The sequence below is a fragment of the Mauremys mutica genome, chromosome 18 (genome assembly GCF_020497125.1).
Source record: "Mauremys mutica isolate MM-2020 ecotype Southern chromosome 18, ASM2049712v1, whole genome shotgun sequence".
NCBI classification, from domain to species: Eukaryota; Metazoa; Chordata; order Testudines; family Geoemydidae; genus Mauremys; species Mauremys mutica.
In genome coordinates, this window is record NC_059089.1 from 16,509,232 (window position 1) to 16,527,744 (window position 18,513).

At 46.8% G+C, this 18,513-nt stretch overlaps 1 protein-coding gene across 15 annotated transcripts in view; it reads right to left on the reverse strand.

The window, feature by feature from the left end:
* Window positions 1-18,513, reverse strand: part of DNM1 (dynamin 1) — a 102,246-nt gene that overhangs the window by 4,061 nt on the left and 79,672 nt on the right. For 5 of the 15 annotated variants that reach the window (XM_044993111.1, XM_044993112.1, XM_044993106.1 and 2 more), the window contains 6 exons: window positions 13,800-13,909; window positions 12,926-13,037; window positions 11,146-11,157; window positions 7,920-8,090; window positions 7,404-7,645; window positions 6,818-7,036 (listed from right to left, as the gene is read on the reverse strand). In XM_044993111.1, the coding sequence (XP_044849046.1) occupies window positions 6,818-7,036; window positions 7,404-7,645; window positions 7,920-8,090; window positions 11,146-11,157; window positions 12,926-13,037; window positions 13,800-13,909 (866 nt within the window). Of the gene's footprint in view, window positions 1-2,886; window positions 2,924-6,817; window positions 7,037-7,403; window positions 7,646-7,919; window positions 8,091-11,145; window positions 11,158-12,925; window positions 13,038-13,798; window positions 13,910-18,513 lie in introns of those variants that run through there. The other 10 variants (XM_044993113.1, XM_044993108.1, XM_044993107.1 and 7 more) reach the window with 5 other exon arrangements.

The window sequence follows — 18,513 nt, forward strand, 5'->3', positions numbered from 1 at the left end:
GCTTTTTTTTAAAGAAATTGCTGAACACTGTGGTTTTTCTTTGACTCCGCAAATCCATCTATAATGTGAGAGAAGCCATCGCTTCCCAGGCTGTCATGCACAAGTTGTTCTTCAAGTAAAGCAATATAAATGATGGGACTGAGTTAACCTGAGAATAATTCAATACCACTGCAAGGTAGTTAAACTGATACCTTTATACAGAGTAGGAAACTGAGTCAGAGAAGGGCCATCCCTTGGGGAGGTGATGGCGTGGGGTGTGGGCCTTCTTGATGCACTGAAGGCCTGTGTGTTATCTGCTATAGTTGCTCACCTAAGGCCTTACTCAAAGCCCACTGAAGTCAATGGAAAGACTCCCATTGACTTTAATGGGATCCAGAGCAAATCCTTAACTAGGTGCTATTGCACCATGCCACCCATACTCTAAAGGGCATCTTTTCTAAAGCTCAGAGCTTTTTCTAAAGCTCAATTTGCATCTCATACGCTTAGATTCTCTTGCTGTTCTTACCAGATATAGACAGGAAAGAGGGATTGAAATCATTGGAGAGCAAATGATACAAGACACTCTGGCCCAGATGGGCCATATAACCCTACTAGAGTACACAGAATTGAAAGGGTAGCGGCAAAGCGCACATAAAAATACGCTGGTGTTCTTTGCTGATTGTGTACGATGTACAAAGATGGCCTCATGGAGGGTTTGGTCGTTGCTCTCTGCTTGTTTTGTTTTACTTTTTTGCAGATCTTGACTTTGCTCCTCTTTTCTAGAGGACTTTGGTGAGACGTTTAAAGGATCTGGATGCTGACATCATCAGAGGCTGAAAACTGCCTCCCACCAAGGGCCTCTGCCCATTGCCAATGTCTTCAGGAACAAGAGAGCAATCAGGTGCTGGAGGCTGGGGGTTGGGAACAGCAGAGACCTTCATGAGCCTGTCATTATACACCACTAAATTCTGCTCCCTTTGTATCCACTGACAAAATTTCCACTGACTACAATGGGAGTGGAATTTAGCCCTAAAATGAGCAAGAGGAGGCATAAACCAAACAATTATTTTGGTTGCTTTGCACTTTGCCTTTTAAACCCTATTCAAGCCTAGATCCTTATCATTTTGAGGACATCACAAAAATCAGGCTGAGAGGGGAAACACTTGGATTTATTTTCCTGAGCTGCAAAAAGTCGCTGCTATCTATAGTCAGGATCAAGAGGGTTACCCCCTAACACCACCATCCTACATTAGCTCTGATTTCCTTGGTGCTCTTTATAAACCAGACCAAGGGCAGAGAAAGCCTCGTAACAGCGAGTCCCAGAACAAAGCACAGACAACACTCAACCCTCCTATCTGAGACCCTCTCCAGGACGAACATTTCTACTAGGGCTTCCAAAGGTGGCTGCAGCAGGCAGCGACTGGGGAAAGCTGTTGCTCTGACATGTCTGTACTGAGTCATCAGTGAGGAGGGCTGAGGATAAGAGCTGAAGCAAAACATTTACCACTGAACAGTCTCTGTGTTGCAGCACATTTCAGCCCTCTGCCCAGCTATATGCAGCAGTAACACAGTCACCATTCACTATGAGACAGGAGCTGATTGTGAACTCTGAGGGCTTGACCCAGAGAGGTACTGAGCACCTGCAATTCCCAGTGGTAGCTGAAGGTGCTCTGTGCCTTGCATGATCAGGCCCAATGAATTCAACAGGAGCTGCAGTAGCTCAACACCTCTCAGAATCAGGCCCATCAGATAGAAAGATAACGCACATAAAGACAAGAGTGGGGCTCACCAAACATCTCTGTCCCACCCCATAGTGTCCCAAAGCTGCTCCACTCTACCCTCTCTCCCTTTCTCTCATCAATAAGGGCCAGTGGATCTCAGGAAGGACAGGTAGATTCCATTCAAGTCAACATCCTTCTTCAAGTTACATCCTCCCCCCGTTAGTATTTACTCAGATGGAAAGTTCAGCCCCTGAGTGTAAGGCCAGCACAGTACACTATATACCTGGTGCTGGGCCACCTTGCTAATCTGGTGTTCAGCAAATATGCTGCTGCAAAGTGCAGGGAGAGAGCAAAAGAGAGAAGGAAAGACAGATAGAGGCCCTGGAGCACAGTGGTGAAGGTGGAACATGTAGTGTGGCATACACCCCTTTTTCCATGGGAAGGAGAATGGGAAGAGAGAGGGGACATTTGGACAGCAAAACAGGAGAACATCTAGGCTAGGGGATCAAGAGGAAAAAGGATGTTTATCTCTAACTGGGATCAGATGAAACAGGGGGAATGGGGGAGCATTTAAGGGCAGGGTTACTCCATATTTGGGAAGACAGAAGTCACTGATGGTAATGTCCCAGAACCTTGCCCTCCCTTCCATGGAAACTAGATGGAGATGCAGGGACTACTTTGGGCAGACATGCTGAAATGTAAAACAAGAGTCTCAATCCACAGTTCCCCATCACAGTCTCTGGAGAGGCCATTAGAGCAGACAGAGAGATGGAAAAGACCTACAGTTCATTCAGTCCATCTCCCTGTCAGTGCAGGATTAAACAGGTTGAGAGAGACACGGCTCCCACCCTATCTCCCATGCTCCCGCCTCTCTCTCTCTCTTTCTCTCGCCTCACTCTGAACCCATACACTCAAGGGTGAGGTCTTCTTCTCTGATCATTTTCCATCTTTTTTTAAACAGTTCCTGAGGCTTCTCCCAGCCTTCCCTCCTCCTGCAGCTCCAAGCAGCTGCTCCCTGACTGATTGTCCAGCGTTCTGTTAAGACTCCTCCCTTTGTGGGCTGTTTGGACAAGGGGATCTGGTACAAGTAAAATATCAGGTAGGAGAGGTGAGCAGCAGAGTGATGGGAATGGAGGAGGGGAGACACACTGACTCATGCATCGCAGGGAGAGAGTGCAGAACATACCGTGGCTGCCAGTCCTCAGGGGTCACTGATAGTGATTCTGAAAGACAACACGAAATCAACATGGCAGTTCAGACAGTTCAAAGCAGAGGCCACACAGACAGTCAGGAAGGTGAAACACACATACAGAGAATAAACAGACACTCTGTTTACAGGAGCACACCCTACACATTCACAGCCACCCCTACACAGGAAAGTGCACATCCCACGCTTACGGACACACCTGTCCATACAGATGCATACATGCCAACAGAATTAAACATACACACCTAAACAAGAGTGCATGCATAGCTATACACACATTTCTACACATGTACATAAAGATGTGCACACATCTATCTAGGAGCATATGACCCTCACATGTGCACATAAAGAGGCATACAAACCCATAAGTACATTGTGATGTACACGCACACACACACAGAGCTGCATTCACACACTCACTAGCATATTCACATGGGCACACAAACAGGCTCTTATACACATACAAAGCTGGATCCACACTCAGACTCAAGACACATTGGAACATGCTCACATACTGACACAAGTGCCCAAGTGCACTAAAGTACACTCACATGTGCTTAAACAAACATGCTAGCAGGCACAGGTCTCAGGATTGGGCTGGCTGGATGTCATGCCATATTTCACCGGAGATCCAGGCTTTCTAGTGATATTGCAACACTAACTAATTTAACACATTTAATCAAAAGAAACAAAGGCCATGAGAAGTGGAAATCAGGAAGGGCTAAAGTGCAGTTCTGGGTCTTGAGTACCAGTCAGGAGAGGAGGAAACAAGGACATAGCTTAATAGATTTTAAGGCCAGAAGAGACCATTAGATCATTTAGTCTGACTTCCTATATAACTCAAGCCATAGAATTTCATCCAGTTACCTCTGTACTGATCCCAATAACTTCTGTTCAACTAATGCACATCTTCTAGAAAGGCAGCTCTATTTGACGATGATTCTCCTTGACAACAACTTTTTGAAATCTGTCCATTAGCCAGTTCTTATCCATCTAGCATGTGCTTTACTGATATAATACAGTGCTAGTTTTATAATCAAAATCTCATGCTGCATAAGCCAAATGTCTTATAAATATCTAAGTATATTACATCTATGAAAGTTATCTTTATCAACCAAACTTATCTCACCAAAAATGAAATCATGTTTGTTTGACAAGACCCATTTTCCACAAATGAGAATTTTGTGCACAGATCATAGCTGCTCAGAGCACATGGCCTTCATTGCATGGGCAGAGGCTTATGAGTTGTTTCTAATGTACAGTATTTAGATAAATAGTTCCCAAGGGTACATGTAGCTGGTGAGTATGGACCTATACAGGAGACTGAAGAACCAACCGCTGAAGCTCCCCAGCCAGGGACATAATCGAAGGGAAAGGATCCTGCTTCTTTGAAGACTTCCTGTTCAAGAAAATGAACTGGGAGGTATTTGTGTGTGACAGCACCTGCATGAGTGAGTGTCTGTATATGTCTGTGGGTGTATGGGGCAGAGAACACTCCAACATCACCAACCTTGAATCCAGATGTTCATACAAACCAGATGGAGATGAACACAAACATACATACAGCAGGCATATGCGCACACATCCATGCAAGCACATGTACACATGCACAAATATCAGATCCCATTTGCTCCCTGTACCAACTCCCACAACAAGGCCCACTCACGCTGTAAAGGTAACCAGTTCCACTTCATACTCATATGGCATCCAGTGTAATCCATCCAGTGAGGGAAAGATGGGTATTAAAAGAAAAGCAACAATGGAGATGGTACCCGTTCACCCATGGCAGAAAGACCCAAGCCCAGGTGCCAGCAGGGAACTTTCTTATTCTATATACAGAAGAGGGAGAAAGGTTGCCATCTGAGTTCCCTGGTGAATGGAGAAACCCGAATGGCAAACAGGGTATAAGGCCATGGGAGGAGTCTATGAACAGCTGGAAGGATGGAGGAGTGGGGGAGAGAGATTGAGAGCGAGAGCGTGAGTGAGCATTGCTTCACTACACTCTTTGGAACAATCCCATTCCCATCCAAACCATGGCAATGAGTCAGCACTGAACCATTTCCCACCCCCCAGGGCCAGGGAGAGTGACCTGTTTAGTTAGACATTTCAAGTTTCCTTCCTCTAGTCCAATGTTGTTTTGTTCAGAACCTCTCAGCTCCACATAAAGGAAATCATCTATAAAAGCCTGTTACAAATGGGGCAGGGGTTGCAATGTAGGCTGGGGCAGAGTGGCAAAGAATTTCCCTAGAGGCAGGAGCTCAGCTCATTTCAGGCTGTTTGGGGGATCCTACCAGGATGGGCAGGGTATATAGAATATTTTTCATGAGTGAGGAAATGAATCACAAGGTGTGAAAGGGAGATGGAGAAAGAGAGAGAAATGTGGGAAACACAAAAAATGACCAGAAAAGGAGTGTCATGTGGGGAGGCAGCAGCACAAGAAGCAAGAGCCAAAACTACACAACTGAAGCATGCAGATATCCACAGGCACTACCAATGGTACTGCAAACCCCTGGAAGGGGGCAGCAAGGTGCATGTGGCCAGGTCCCTGTGGGAGCAGCATTAAGGGGCAGAGGAAGGGCCAGGGCAGAGACATTGAGAAGGTAACATCATTTTCACACCAAAGAATCAATAAAAACCGAGCTGCATCCTCTTCGGACTCATCCATTCCTGTTCCTGTCCTGGGCTGGATACAGAACCTGTCAAATAACTCTCTCTCTCTCTCTGAACAAGCAGCAACCAGAGAGTCAAGGCATTATAACAGGAGAAGGACCAGGCAGCCTCTAACATATACCATCACCACCCATCAGAGACAAGATGTTATCACAGGAGAGGGGGCTGGGAAGCTTTGACACACCATGAACACCCATCAGAAACAAGGTGTGGCAACAGAAGAGGGCCAGGGAGCCTCTGACATGCACAATCAGCACCCATCGGAAATGGGACATTATCACAGGAGAGGGACTTCCTTACACCCACAGATGGGAAGTTCCTGGTTATCATTCATTTTACCATTCCATTTCTTTCCATTCCTCTGGCTGAGATCATGGATCCAACAGTGAAATGACCTTGGTTCCAGCCCAGCCCAGCTTCTTCCTAAAGTTTCCTTACCAATGCACTCGTGGCTCATTCCAGGTATCAGAAGTATGCACAGGGTGACTATACCTGGGGGAGGACCCAGTCCTACAGAGCTTCCTTTTGGGAATGTGAAGTTGTAACATGTGGGCTCTATAGCTTGGAAAGTGCCCTGGGCACTTGGAGTTAATTGTGGGGGTGATAAGGGTGTTCATAAGGGAAACCCACCTCCCAACCACTTGTTCTCATACTATACTCCTACACAGCTGGCCACTGGTACCGGAAGCAGCAGCCAAGCTGGGTAGGAAAAGCATCCACATATCTTGGTTTAAGTCCACCTCTTCCTCTCCTTGAAACCTCCTGTATCAGGAGAGGAGAAAGAGCTCACACACTGGGGCTCCCCTAACATGGTTCTCATTGCCATGAAACACATTCCCATGCCCACCCCCTATTCCATCTCACTCCCAGCACTTTCGTTTCCCACTTGTGAGTACAGGTACCAGCATTGCTGCTTTGATTGGGATTATCATGTATAATGCTCTCTGATCCAAGGTCCCTCCCAAGACCTAAATGCACTTTTTTGCGGGGAAGAGGATGTCCCTCTGTTTCAGACATCTGTCTCCTCACTGTCTCCCCGATAAAATTAAATGTCAACACTAGTACGACAAATAAAGGAACAAATGTTCCCAATTGCAGAATTGATTCAAACACATAGAGAAAGGCTTCACCCATCCCAAATGGTCCATCACTGCTCTGTAAGCTGAGAGGAAGGAGGCATTACCAAAGCTGCCACCTGAAATCCAGATCTCTCCCTCTGCATGAGTGTCTCAGGACTTACCTGGGGACACCAGGAGGAGCACGGTTTGGCCGAGATGGAACTTGAGGTGGGGGCCCGAAAGGATCAGGGGAGGCACCTGGCCTGGAGGGCACAGGGGGAGCACCACCCAGGGTGGGTCCACCAGCAGGAGGAGGTCCAGGAGCTGGACCTCGAGATAAAGGCCTGGCTGGTGGAACAGCGGGAGCTCTCCTTTGTGGTGTAGGGCTGGATGTGGGAGACCTACCAAACAACCAAAGAGAAGTTCAACTGCAGCAACAGGCATGTACAGTAGCCCTCCAAACCCCGCAGTGCCTTCAGCACCCTTCCAGCTCCCAAGTCACCTTCCATATCCCTTCAATCCTTCTGTTTGTCTTCAAGACTCCTCCAACCTCCATATGACCTTCAAGGATCTGGCAGCCTAATTCACCTACACAAAGCCCTAGAAGCTCCTATTTTATTTTCAAGGACTCAGCAACCCTCATGTTAACTTCCAATACCCCAGAATCTTCAGCACCCATTAGCCTTCATATTCTAGCAGGAGGCCCCATCTAGCCCCTAAAGAGGCATCAGGCAGGTCCGTGGGGCACTACCCTTGAGCCTCTGGTACCTGCGTCCAGATGGTATGTTCTGCACCTGCAGCCAGGAGTCGTCCACCGGTGGGGGCGTAGGGGTGCTGATGGTGGTGGTGTTAATATCCCCGATGATGTTGAGTGCCTCTTTCAGGGCATGGTACATGCGCAGCATCTCATCACGTCGCTGGGCCTGCTCCGCTGACTCTTCCATGAGGCTGTTTTGGTCTCCACAGGAGTAGAGGTTTGCCAGCAACTCCGAGTGGATAAAATCCTTCGTCTGTAACCAGAGCAGAAGAAACAGAAAATCACAGCCATCAAAGCCTCCATTTGAATCATCTTTCCTGCAAAGCCCCCCTCTCTCTTTCCCCATCTCATTTATTCTCTGTCTCACATTCTCTCCTCCCTTTCTCTCTCTTTCACCTCTATCCTGCTAGTCCACCCATATTTCTCTCTCTTTCCTTTTTTCCTTCTCTCCATGTCTTTCACTCTTTCTTCTCTTATCTTTCTAGTTCTCCCACAGTTCCCAATGGGCTTAGCAGGGCGATATGTACATTGTTTATCATGAGATGCATGATGGTCTTAGGCATGAGGTCTCGGATGGTTTTGTTGACAATTCCCATGTAGGAGTCCACCAGGTTCCTGATTGTTTCTACTTGTCTCTCCAGTTGGGGATCCATGGAGTGCATGAAACTGTCAGATCCATTTTCCTCTGTCTCGTTTGCCTACAGAGGGAGGGCAAAAGGGAGAAGCAGCAGTTGGAAAGAGACAGATCAATTCTTTAATATACCATTGGGGCCAAAAAGCAAATGTGAGATGGCGAGGGAGACATGAGGGAACTTCATGCAGCAACATGGGATACAACTTGACTTTTCTTCTGAGCTGTAATTCCCAATACAGTACTCAGCTTGTATAACCTGGTAACCCTTCCGCAGCTCAATTTAGAGGAAGGGCCATGAATGTGAGTTCCATGTTAGTACCATTTTGTCCTATTTCAGTGCACTACAGTTGGTTATTGGAGTAATGCAGAGCCAGTTTACTCACAAGTTGGTCTTTAGTAGCATGCTGCCCTCCTTAAATTGTTGTCACCAGCTACCACGCATGTGAACAAAGGTGTACCCAGTAGGTGTGCACAAAGTGATCTCCAATGCACTAATGTGTGTGGAGGGGAATAAACACCAACATACAAGTGTTTGTGCCGGGTGAGTGAACATAAATGCACCAGTGTGTATGTAAGAGTAGGTGAATATAAAATGCACTGCAAACACAATATAATTGCATACACGTGTGTGTGTGCACGCACATCTGTATGTATTCATGCTTACATCTTATGACTCAGAATGCCTAAGTGGACTGATTCACAATGACAAGGATGGCAACCTTTGAGAGAAGCATTAGTTAGATTCTAGTTCTATCAGCCAGCTCAGGCTGACTCTCAAATTGCCCTCATATGCAGGATTGGGGTGTGAGGATGCAATTTATACAGCTCTTTAGCACCGCTTAGTGTCTATCTATCCATATAGATACCTAATATGCTCATCACTGGAGTTTCTGGGTGCTAATGGTGGTTATAGGAACAGTGATAGTTTCAAGAAAAGTGTACTCAGTCTTGCAGTTGCTGTGTGAGGGCACCATTTGCAGCTGATATGAAGAAGAAGAAAAGGAAGAGGGTAGCTGGCTTGCGGGCAGGAAGAAATTACCCCTAATGAAAATGTGAGTGAACACCCTGCTCGGACTGGCTGCTATGCCAAGTCTCTGCCTTGAGGAGTTAGACCCTATTGGCCCAGTCCCTGAATTACAATAGGTGGAGTACTCAAATGCGGCAGCACAAGAAACAGTCAGGCCTCCCTGGACTGGGACAGGATCTCCAGGGTGGGAAACGTTTTAAAAATTTACGTATTTGGAATGGGATTTATTAATGCAAGTTCTGCTTGCCAAGTCATTTCCCTCAGGATTCCATATAGTGAATAGTCCATGTATTATAAAGATTGGTATTAATATTTTTAACATTAATACCTTACACATTTATAGCAGCTTTAATCTTAGAGGCTCCCAAAATGCTTTAGGAACTTTGAATCTGATCTTGCAACTCTTGGTAACGTCAGCAGTCCCTTACCACATAAGTAGTTCCATTGACTTCAGTGAGAGTACTTACATGTGAAAAAGGGGGCTCAATTTTGGTTGCTCTGCACCTGGTGTAGATACTGTGAATGTCCAGTGAGACCACTTGGATTTGGTAGCATTTTGCACCCACTTCACATTCACTTTGCAATCATGTAAATGACTATAAAATGCGCAGGGCAATGGAGAATCAAGACCTGGGTCCACAGGATCAAACCCTATATTATTCAATAGTTAAAGTTCTGTTGGGATTATTCACTATAAAAGGGATTGGCAACCTTTGTCACGTGGCCTGACAGGGAAATCTGCTGGCAGGCCGGGACTGTTTGTTTACCTGCAGCGTCCACAGGTTCGGCCGATCACAGCTCCCACTGGCCGCGGTTTGCCGTTCCAGGCCAATGGGGGCTGCGGGAAGCGGCAACCAGCACATCCCTCAGCCCGTGCCGCTTCACGCAGCCCCCATTGGCCTGGAACGGCATACCACGGCCAGTGGCAGCTGCAATCGGCCGAACCTGCGGACGCTGCAGGTAAACAAACCGTCCCAGCCCACCAGCGGATTTCCCTGACAAGCCGCGAGCCAAAGGTTGCTGATCCCTACACTATAACCTCCTGTTTTCACATGTTTATAATTTTCTGAAAAATTCTCCATTTGGGCTAAAATGTTCCATGCCTGAGCTCAATTCAGCTCTAAGGATCAACAAACATTAATTAATCCTCACAACCTCTCTGTGAAGTAAGAGAGCCTCATTCCCATTATACAGGTGGGGAAACTGAGGCCCATAGAGATGAAGTTCTTTGCTCAAGGTCATATAATGCGTCAGTGGAACAGCTCAGAAAAAAAAAACATGTCTTCTAACTCCAAGTCCTGTGCGTTAAACACAGGAACCTCTTTCTCCAAATTAAAGCACTTTGGAAAGAAAGAAAGAAAGAAATCCTTGCACCCATAACTGAAATACATCATACAGCTACCTCTAGAATTAAATTTGTTAACCAATAGGGCACAGCAACACAATAGCACACCTGCCAAGACTCATCCATTCAGAATTAATTCCAAAGCATGAAAGATTTTGCTGTGTGTGTTTCAATGTGCTATTTAAAATGTTACTCATCTTATTTTTAAATTTCCCTCACTCACACTGTCCCATTTTGATAGACTTGCAGCAGTTTAGGACATGAAGTGAAGCACAATATTGTCTCTAATTTGGGTGAAAACAATTAACCAAGAAAAGGGAAATTTTCGTTTGTTTCCCCCAGGGGGTTTTAGTTTGAGCTTCAGCTGGAAGGATCGTATGTATCCCCAAAGGGATGGAAGGATTCACGGTCTGAGAAACATGGGGTTAGGGCGCTGGAAATCAGACATGATGACTCCAAAAAAGAGGATAAAATGCCAAAAATAAAGCTCTGATGAGCCTCAGAAATCAAATACCAAAAAGGGAGAATAAAAAGAGAAAAAGGAAAACCCAAGCCAAGAATGGAAACAAACAGCAGATGATCTGACAGGAGGTGCAAAGACAGAGGGAGAACAAGTGATTGCCTCCCGGGAGATGATGACAAAGGGGGAAAAAAAGGAGAAAGAAACTGAAAAAGAAAATCAAGCAAATCAGAACTAGTTGATAAGAGCCCCTGAGGGGCAATACAGGCAGAAGGGGTGTCACTTACTTTGTCCTTGTCCTGGCAGGTCAGTTTGAGCACAAAAAAACAAAAACAAAAACAAAAGTGACAAAAATAAAAAACAGATTTTAGTTGGTCTCAAAGGCAGAAGCAGCATCTACTATAGCATTGAATGGAAATAAGACCAAACCCAGTCAAAAACACAGGTCAATGGGACTAAGTCACCCTGGGCCACAGAGGCTGAGTGGGTCATTAACTAAATTGAAATGATCAAAATGGAACCTCTGCAAAGGAAAATAGCTCATTAAAGATGGATGTCATGGGAAAGTTACTTATCTGCAATGGCTGCTCCTGTTACTCTCTCCTCACACGAGGTTTTGTGCCTAAGTGTTGGACAGGGATCACAACAGCCCCATAGCAGCACAAAATATTCCAAATCTTCCCATTGCCTCAACAATAGGTGAAGTCATTGGAAGTCCTTCCATTAACTTCAGTGGCTTTGGATATGGCCCAACGTCCCCTTAGCCCTCAGTTCCTTTCCCACCAAATGGTTATAGGATAAAAAGTAATCAAGACAAAACAATCATCTTCAAGTCTAGCAGAGAAGGTGGATGAACCTCTACCAGAAACACAACTGTCTGAAAAAAATGACAGGTAAGTAATTTTCACTGCTCTAATAAGTAAGTATTTATAAAAGCAGCAAAGAGTCCTGTGGCACCTTATAGACTAACAGACGTATTGGAGCATGAGCTTTCATGGGTGCATGCATCCGATGAAGTGGGTATCGTATTCACCCACGAAAGCTCATGCTCCAATACGTCTGTTAGTCTATAAGTGCCACAGGACTCTTTGCTGCTTTTACAGATCCAGACTAACACGGCTACCCCTCTGATACTTAAGTATTTATAATGACTTTTCCCATTGTCAGAGACTGAAAAGTTTCAGGGATGTCTTTTTAACTCTACAGGAGTGTACAGTATGGTATGTAATAATACTGCTGCTTTAAGGGTAATTTCTTGAGAGAACACGACACTGGTCATTAAAGGGCTGCAGGAAAATGTCAAGGAAACACAGTAGGTCATATCCTACATATTTTAAGAGAAGGGACCTTTCTACTGTAGGGGAATAAGATATCAAACAAGCAAAATATAAGAAAACCCCTTCCTGATAGGAAAACACAGCTCTGGCAAAGCTGATGGAGCTCTGAACTTGGCCATAGAGTAAAGGTACTGATGAGTAATAACACTGGCCAACATTATGCCTCTGTTTGGGAGTCTCTTGCCATCTAGGAGTGAAGTCGTTAAACAGTTTCAAATGATTGTGTTATTGGCCATTCCCTTCTTCCTTGTGCTGAAGCACAAGTCCTCAGGGCTATGGAAATGCCTTCAGCAAGGTGTCACTGTTACATTCGCCTTGCTCCTCCTATCTCCTCATCCCTCCTGAGCAGAGTTTATCACTGGAGACCTGAGCTACCTCCCCAGTGTGTCTGAGAAATCTCATGTATCTAGATTTACAGCCCATAGGGAAGATAGAAGCCAGAAGGGATTATCTTTGAGGTCCACCCCTTATCCCCCATTTAAAAGTTGCTAATGGTTATACCCTGTGCATCCTCACCAAGGGAAGAAGTATCACATACCAGAGGAGGCTGAGGGCAAGAAGTTCAGCCTGCCTTCCAATTCTACCCTGCAGCAGAAGGTGATGGAGATAAGGTCCTCCAAAATAGCGTCCAGTTTAACTCAAGGGGTGATAGTTCAGTGGTTGCTCCTAAGACACTTGTATGCCACCTTTTCTCATCCCGTTATTGCTGATAGCCAAACCCCCAACCTACCCCAACACGCTCTGGGTACACTCCTGCACGCAGGAAGGAAGCCTTCCAGCTGTCCACCTCCTCCTGGGTCTCACACGCCAACTCCAGCTGCCGATAGTCTTTGTAAACGTTCCTAAAAAGTGAGACATAAGACGTGTTACTTCAACCTTCCCCAGATGGCAAAGCAACCACTTCTCCATCTCTGCCAATGTTCTAAAATCCTTAGTGTGTCTGCACATCAGTAACAAAGTAGATTATCCTCTCACTGCCTGCTAATATCCTCATGCCTCCCCTGCACCCTATGAAAAGGTGAGAGAGAGAATTAACTCTCCATTATTAACCCTAGCTCTCCTCACTCTAATCTCCCAGCAGACCCCAACCCTGTCCTGAAGAGACCACTCTTGGCAGGTGTGAGAGAAGACTGCCTTTCCAAACACATTCAATCATGCATTTCTTCACCTGATACTCTGGGCTCATGAATTCTTGGGACTAACTTTATTATCCAACTGAAAGAAACAAGAGGGGTTCAAATAGTTGCTGTCTGGCCCTGGCAGAGATCCCTGTGGATAGGCAGCCTGGCTAGTTGAAAGCCGGGATCACATTGCACAATGCACTGCAGCAAAGAAAGTAAGTTGCATGATTATAAGAGCTTAGGGAAGGATCCCAGAGTGTTTCCTTTTAAAAGGAGTTTCTTCCTAATGACTGTCCTCTAAGGAGATGTCCATCCAATCAGGACAACATTCCTGAGAGGCCCCCATCTCTCTACTCCCTCTCCTCTGTAACTCGCTATCCCATTCCAGGATGTCCCCAAAATACTGTACAGGGCTGAAGTTAGAGATGTGATTTAAGTCACTTCTAGGAAAGAGTTCAGCATGCTCTGGGGAAAAGACAGCACCTCTGTTCAGTGTTGAAGAGAGCAAAGATGTGCTTGCTGGACATGAAGCCCTTCTCAACATCCCGCAGCTTCAGGTTATCCACGGGCAGCATGTACTTCTTCTCCTTCTCCTGAAAGAAGAAGATCAGCAACTGGTCACTCACTGCCACTGACCAAATCCTCATCTGGTGAAGGAGTCAGTCAGCTGTGGGATCCTCAGAGCCTCACTCCCCTATTCCCTCAAGAAGTCAATCAGCAATGGGGCCCTTACTGCTCAATTCCCCTAACCCTTCCAGGAGTCCGCCAGTAAGAGGGCCCCCACAATCCAGTCCTCACAACTTGACTGCCCTATCCCTTCTAGCAGTTATTCAGCAATGGGGCCCCCATCCTTTTCAGAAGTCAGTCAGCAAGAAGTCCCTAACAGTCCAGATCTACCATCATCTCAAGGAGTCAGTCATCAACAGGGTACTCAAAGCCCATTTCCCACAACCCCTCAAAGTGTCAGTCAGCAACTGGGCACTCACAGCACAATTCTTCCATGCTCCCAAAAAGTCAGTCGGCAAGGGACCCCTCACTACCTGATTCCTCTATCCCATAAACCAGTCAGTCAGAAACTGAGTTCTCACGGACAAAATCTCCCATGCCCTCAAGGAGCCAGTCAGTAATGGGGCCCTCATAGACCAATTTCCCCATCCTCTCAAGAAGTCAGTCAGCAGTGGGACTCTCACATCCCACTTCCTCCATTTCTTGAACAAGTCAGTCTGCAGTGAGGCCCCCCACACTCTGATTCCCCTATTTCCCTAAGATGTCAGTTAGTAACAGGATCCTCACAGCCTGATTTCCCCATCCTATAAAACAGTCACCCAGCAAATGGGCCCTCACTCACAGCCAAGTTCCCCATCCCCTCAAGAAGTCAGTCAGCAAGGGATTCCTCACAGTCTAGCCTCCAGAACTCAACTCCTGCATCTCAGAAAGCAATCAGTCAGCAAGAGGGTCTTCACAGCCTGACTTCCTCATTCCCTCAAGGAGTCAGTCAGCAACAGCACCACATATCCTAGCTACCACAACACCTCAATGAGTCAAACAGCAACTGGGAATTCATATCCCAATTCCCTATTTCCCTTAACAAGTCAGTCAGCACAACTGTCACAGCCCAGCTCCCCGCAAGGACTCTCAGTTGAATTCCTCATCCATTCAAGAAGTCAGTCAACAAGGGCTCTCTTACACCCTAGCCCCACAACTTGATTCTCCCATCCCATAAAACAGTCATCAAAAGGAAAGGCCTTCACAGCCTGACTCCCCATCCCCTCAAGGAACCAGTCAGCAAGAGGGCCCTCCCAGTCCAGATTCACCATTGCCTCAAGGAGTCAGTCAGCAACAGCAACACCACAGCCTACCTACCACTTCACCTCATTAAGTCAGACAACTGGGCACTCTTAGCCCAATTTCCCTGTTTCCTTAAGGAGTCAGTCAGTAACAGGGCCTTCACAATCCAGCTTCCCCATCCACTCAAGGAGTCAGTCAGTAAGGGGCCCCCACAGCCCAATTCCTCCATCTCCTCAAGAAGTTACTCAGCAACAGGGTCTTCACAGCCCAGCTCTCCCATCGCCTCAAGAACTCAGTCAGCAACAGTACCCACATCACTTCAAGGACTCAGTCAGCAATGGGGCATTCACAAGCCAATTCCCCATCCTCTCAAGGAGTCAGTCAGCAACTGAGGACTCACAGCCCAATTCTCCCATGCCCTCAAGGACTTGGTCAGCAATGGTGCCCTTAAGGAGTCAGCCAGCTATAGGGACCTATCAGTTTATTCAGCCACCACATTAGGAGTCAGACAGCAATTGGGCCTTCACATCCCAGTTCCCCCATCCCCTCAAGGGAGTCAGTCAGCAACAGGGCTAGAGTGACTACTCATCCTTTATTTTAAGGGACCTTCTCTTATTTCCTTGAACTGCCCCTTAGGGTGACCACTCATCTCTTATTTTAAGACGTATTGAAATTTATTAAAACTGATAATAATTTGATGTGTCATTCCATATTCTTTATGAAAATATGCTTATGATATGAATATGACATAACTGAGATATACTTTATGCAAGATGGCTCATGTGAGATATCATTGGAAAGGTTATGATGTACTGAATACGATTATCCAGTGTGTATGCATGTGTCATTTCTGTTTCTGAAGTTAGGAATATTGACTATGTATCTGTATTTCAACTATGCTACTTTGGATGACGCCCACTGATAACACTTCAGGTACAACAATGGAAAAGCTAGACAGGGCAGAAAGGCCCATCAGCAAGGACAATGGACGGTGAAATGCTTGGCCTTCCTGTGGACGCTCCATATTGTCACTGACTCATGGACACTGTGATACTACAGCGTCAGATGGTCTTGTCACCTGATACTAAAACATTACCTGGGACTTCTTGTAACTTTCCACTGTAAGGGAAGGGGTCAGGTCAAGTTTGGGGAACAAAGGATTCCCACTTTATGTAAATCCTATTTAAGGGTAGGGAGGAAGGCAAACAGGACTCCTCCTCTCCAGGGCCTGTCGGCCCAACAAGAAAGACTGCAAAAGGGAAGGCAAGGGGGGAGTCCAGACTGAGATGGGGTCCAGTCTGAAAAGGAATATAACAGGGACTCAGAGCCACCGAAACTTTGCAAACTGCCTGCAACAATATCCAGGGTGAGAAATACTATGGGTAACCAATTTCTTTAGTGAAACCAGCTTAATTTGCATGTTTGATTTCATTTGCTTAGTAATCTGCTTTGTTCTGTTTGTTACCCCTTTTACCACTTAAAATCTGCCTTTTATAGTTAATAAAATTAATTTTGTTTATTATTAAACCCAGTTTCTGTAATTTCTACTTGGGGGACTAAGAAGTGTGCACACCTCTCTCCACATTGAGGGAGGGGGCAAATTTCATAATATATCTTTGGGCAAGGGAAGTGGACATCTGAGTGCTGCAGCAAGTCCCCTAAGCTGAGTCTTCCCAGAGCTGATCTGCAGCTGGGTGTGGCCCTGCCTGTGTGTTTGCTAGAGGAAGTTTTAAGAGCCTGGCTCAGCAAGACAGGTTAAAGGGGGCCCATGCTGGCAGAACAGGTAGACTCAGTGGTATCTCAGCGCATCAGGTGGCTTCACAAGGGGTCCAACCTATCAAAAATAAGAACCATTTTAAACATTAAATTGATACTTATGATAATTACATTGTATACCTGAGGGCAGTAGAAATGTGCATTTGAGGAAAAAAATACATGATATGTGAAGGGAAATGGTGTTTCCTTACAATGCCCCTTAAAATAAAGCATTGTCCCTTATTTTTCATGTGGTTTTCCCTTATTTCCATCCAACAAAAGTGGTCACCCAAACAGCCTGATTCCCGCAGTCCCTCAAGTCAGTCAGGAACTGGGCACTAGTCACAGCCCAATTCCCCCATACCTTCAAGAAGTCAGTCAACAATGGGACCCTCACGGCCCACCTCCTCTACTCCTTCAGTCAGTCAGCAAGGGAGCCCACGCAGCCCTATTCCCCCTGTCCCTCAAGGAGTCAATCAGCACTGGAGCTAGGGTTGCCAACTGTCTAATCACACAAACCAAACACCCTTGCCCTGCCCCTTGCCCCTCCTCCTGCCCCACCCTTCTCCGAGGCCCCCCTCCTCTCACTCCATCCCCCCACCCTCACTCACTTTTACCAGGCTGGGGCTGAGGTGCAGGAGGGGGTGAAGGGTGCAGGCTTCAGCCCAGTGGCACTTACCTCAGGCAGCTCCCAGAAGCGACCAGCATGTCTGGCTCCTAGGTCTGGCCCACTGCCCCTCCCACAGGTACCGCCCCTGCAGCTCCCATTGGCCGCAGTTCCTGGCCAGTGGGAGCTGCAGAGTTGACGCTCCAAGCAGGGACAGTGCGAAGAGACCGCCCCTGTGCCTAGGAGCCAGAGGGACATGCTGGTCACTTCCGGGAGCTACATGGAGTCAGTGCAGGTAGGGAGCCTGCCTTAGCCCTGCAGTGCTGCCAACTGGACAGTTAGCGGCCTATTAAAATCTCCCGGATTGGTTTCAATAGCTACTGGGAGATGGATTCTGATTCCGGGAGATTCCCGGCCAATCCAGGATGGTTGGCAACCCTACCTGGGGCCCCTACCACTCGATACCTCCATCCTATAAACAAGTCAGTCTGTTCTGAGGTCCTCAAAGCCCAGCTTCCCCGTCACCTCAGGTTGTCATTCAGGAATGGGACCCACAAAGCCCCATATTCCATCCCCTCAAGGAGTCAGACAGCAACAGGGCTCTCTCAGCCCAGTTCCCCCATCCCCTCAAGGAGTCAGTCAGCAATGGCACCCACACTGCCTACCCCCCACATCACCTCAAGAAGTCAGTCAGCAAGGGAGCCCTCACAGTCTGATTCCCCTACCCCATAAGACAATCAGTGAGCAATGGCGCCCTGACAGCTTGATTCCCCCATCCCCTCCAGGGGCCAGTCAGCACCCAGGCCCTCTCAGCCTGACTCCATCATCTCTTCAAATATTGATTGAGCAGGGTGTTCACAGCTATAAACTGTCTACCTATCTAATGTGTCTAGGCATTTATATCACACTCAGTGCTGTGCTGTTCTGTGCTGTTCTGTGCACCCTCCCTCAAGTTTGTGTATTAATCGCTGAGAGCATTTCCCAGTGACCAGCCACGGTAGCTCCATCCCATTCTGCTCTCTACCATTCGTGGCATGTGGCTGTTCT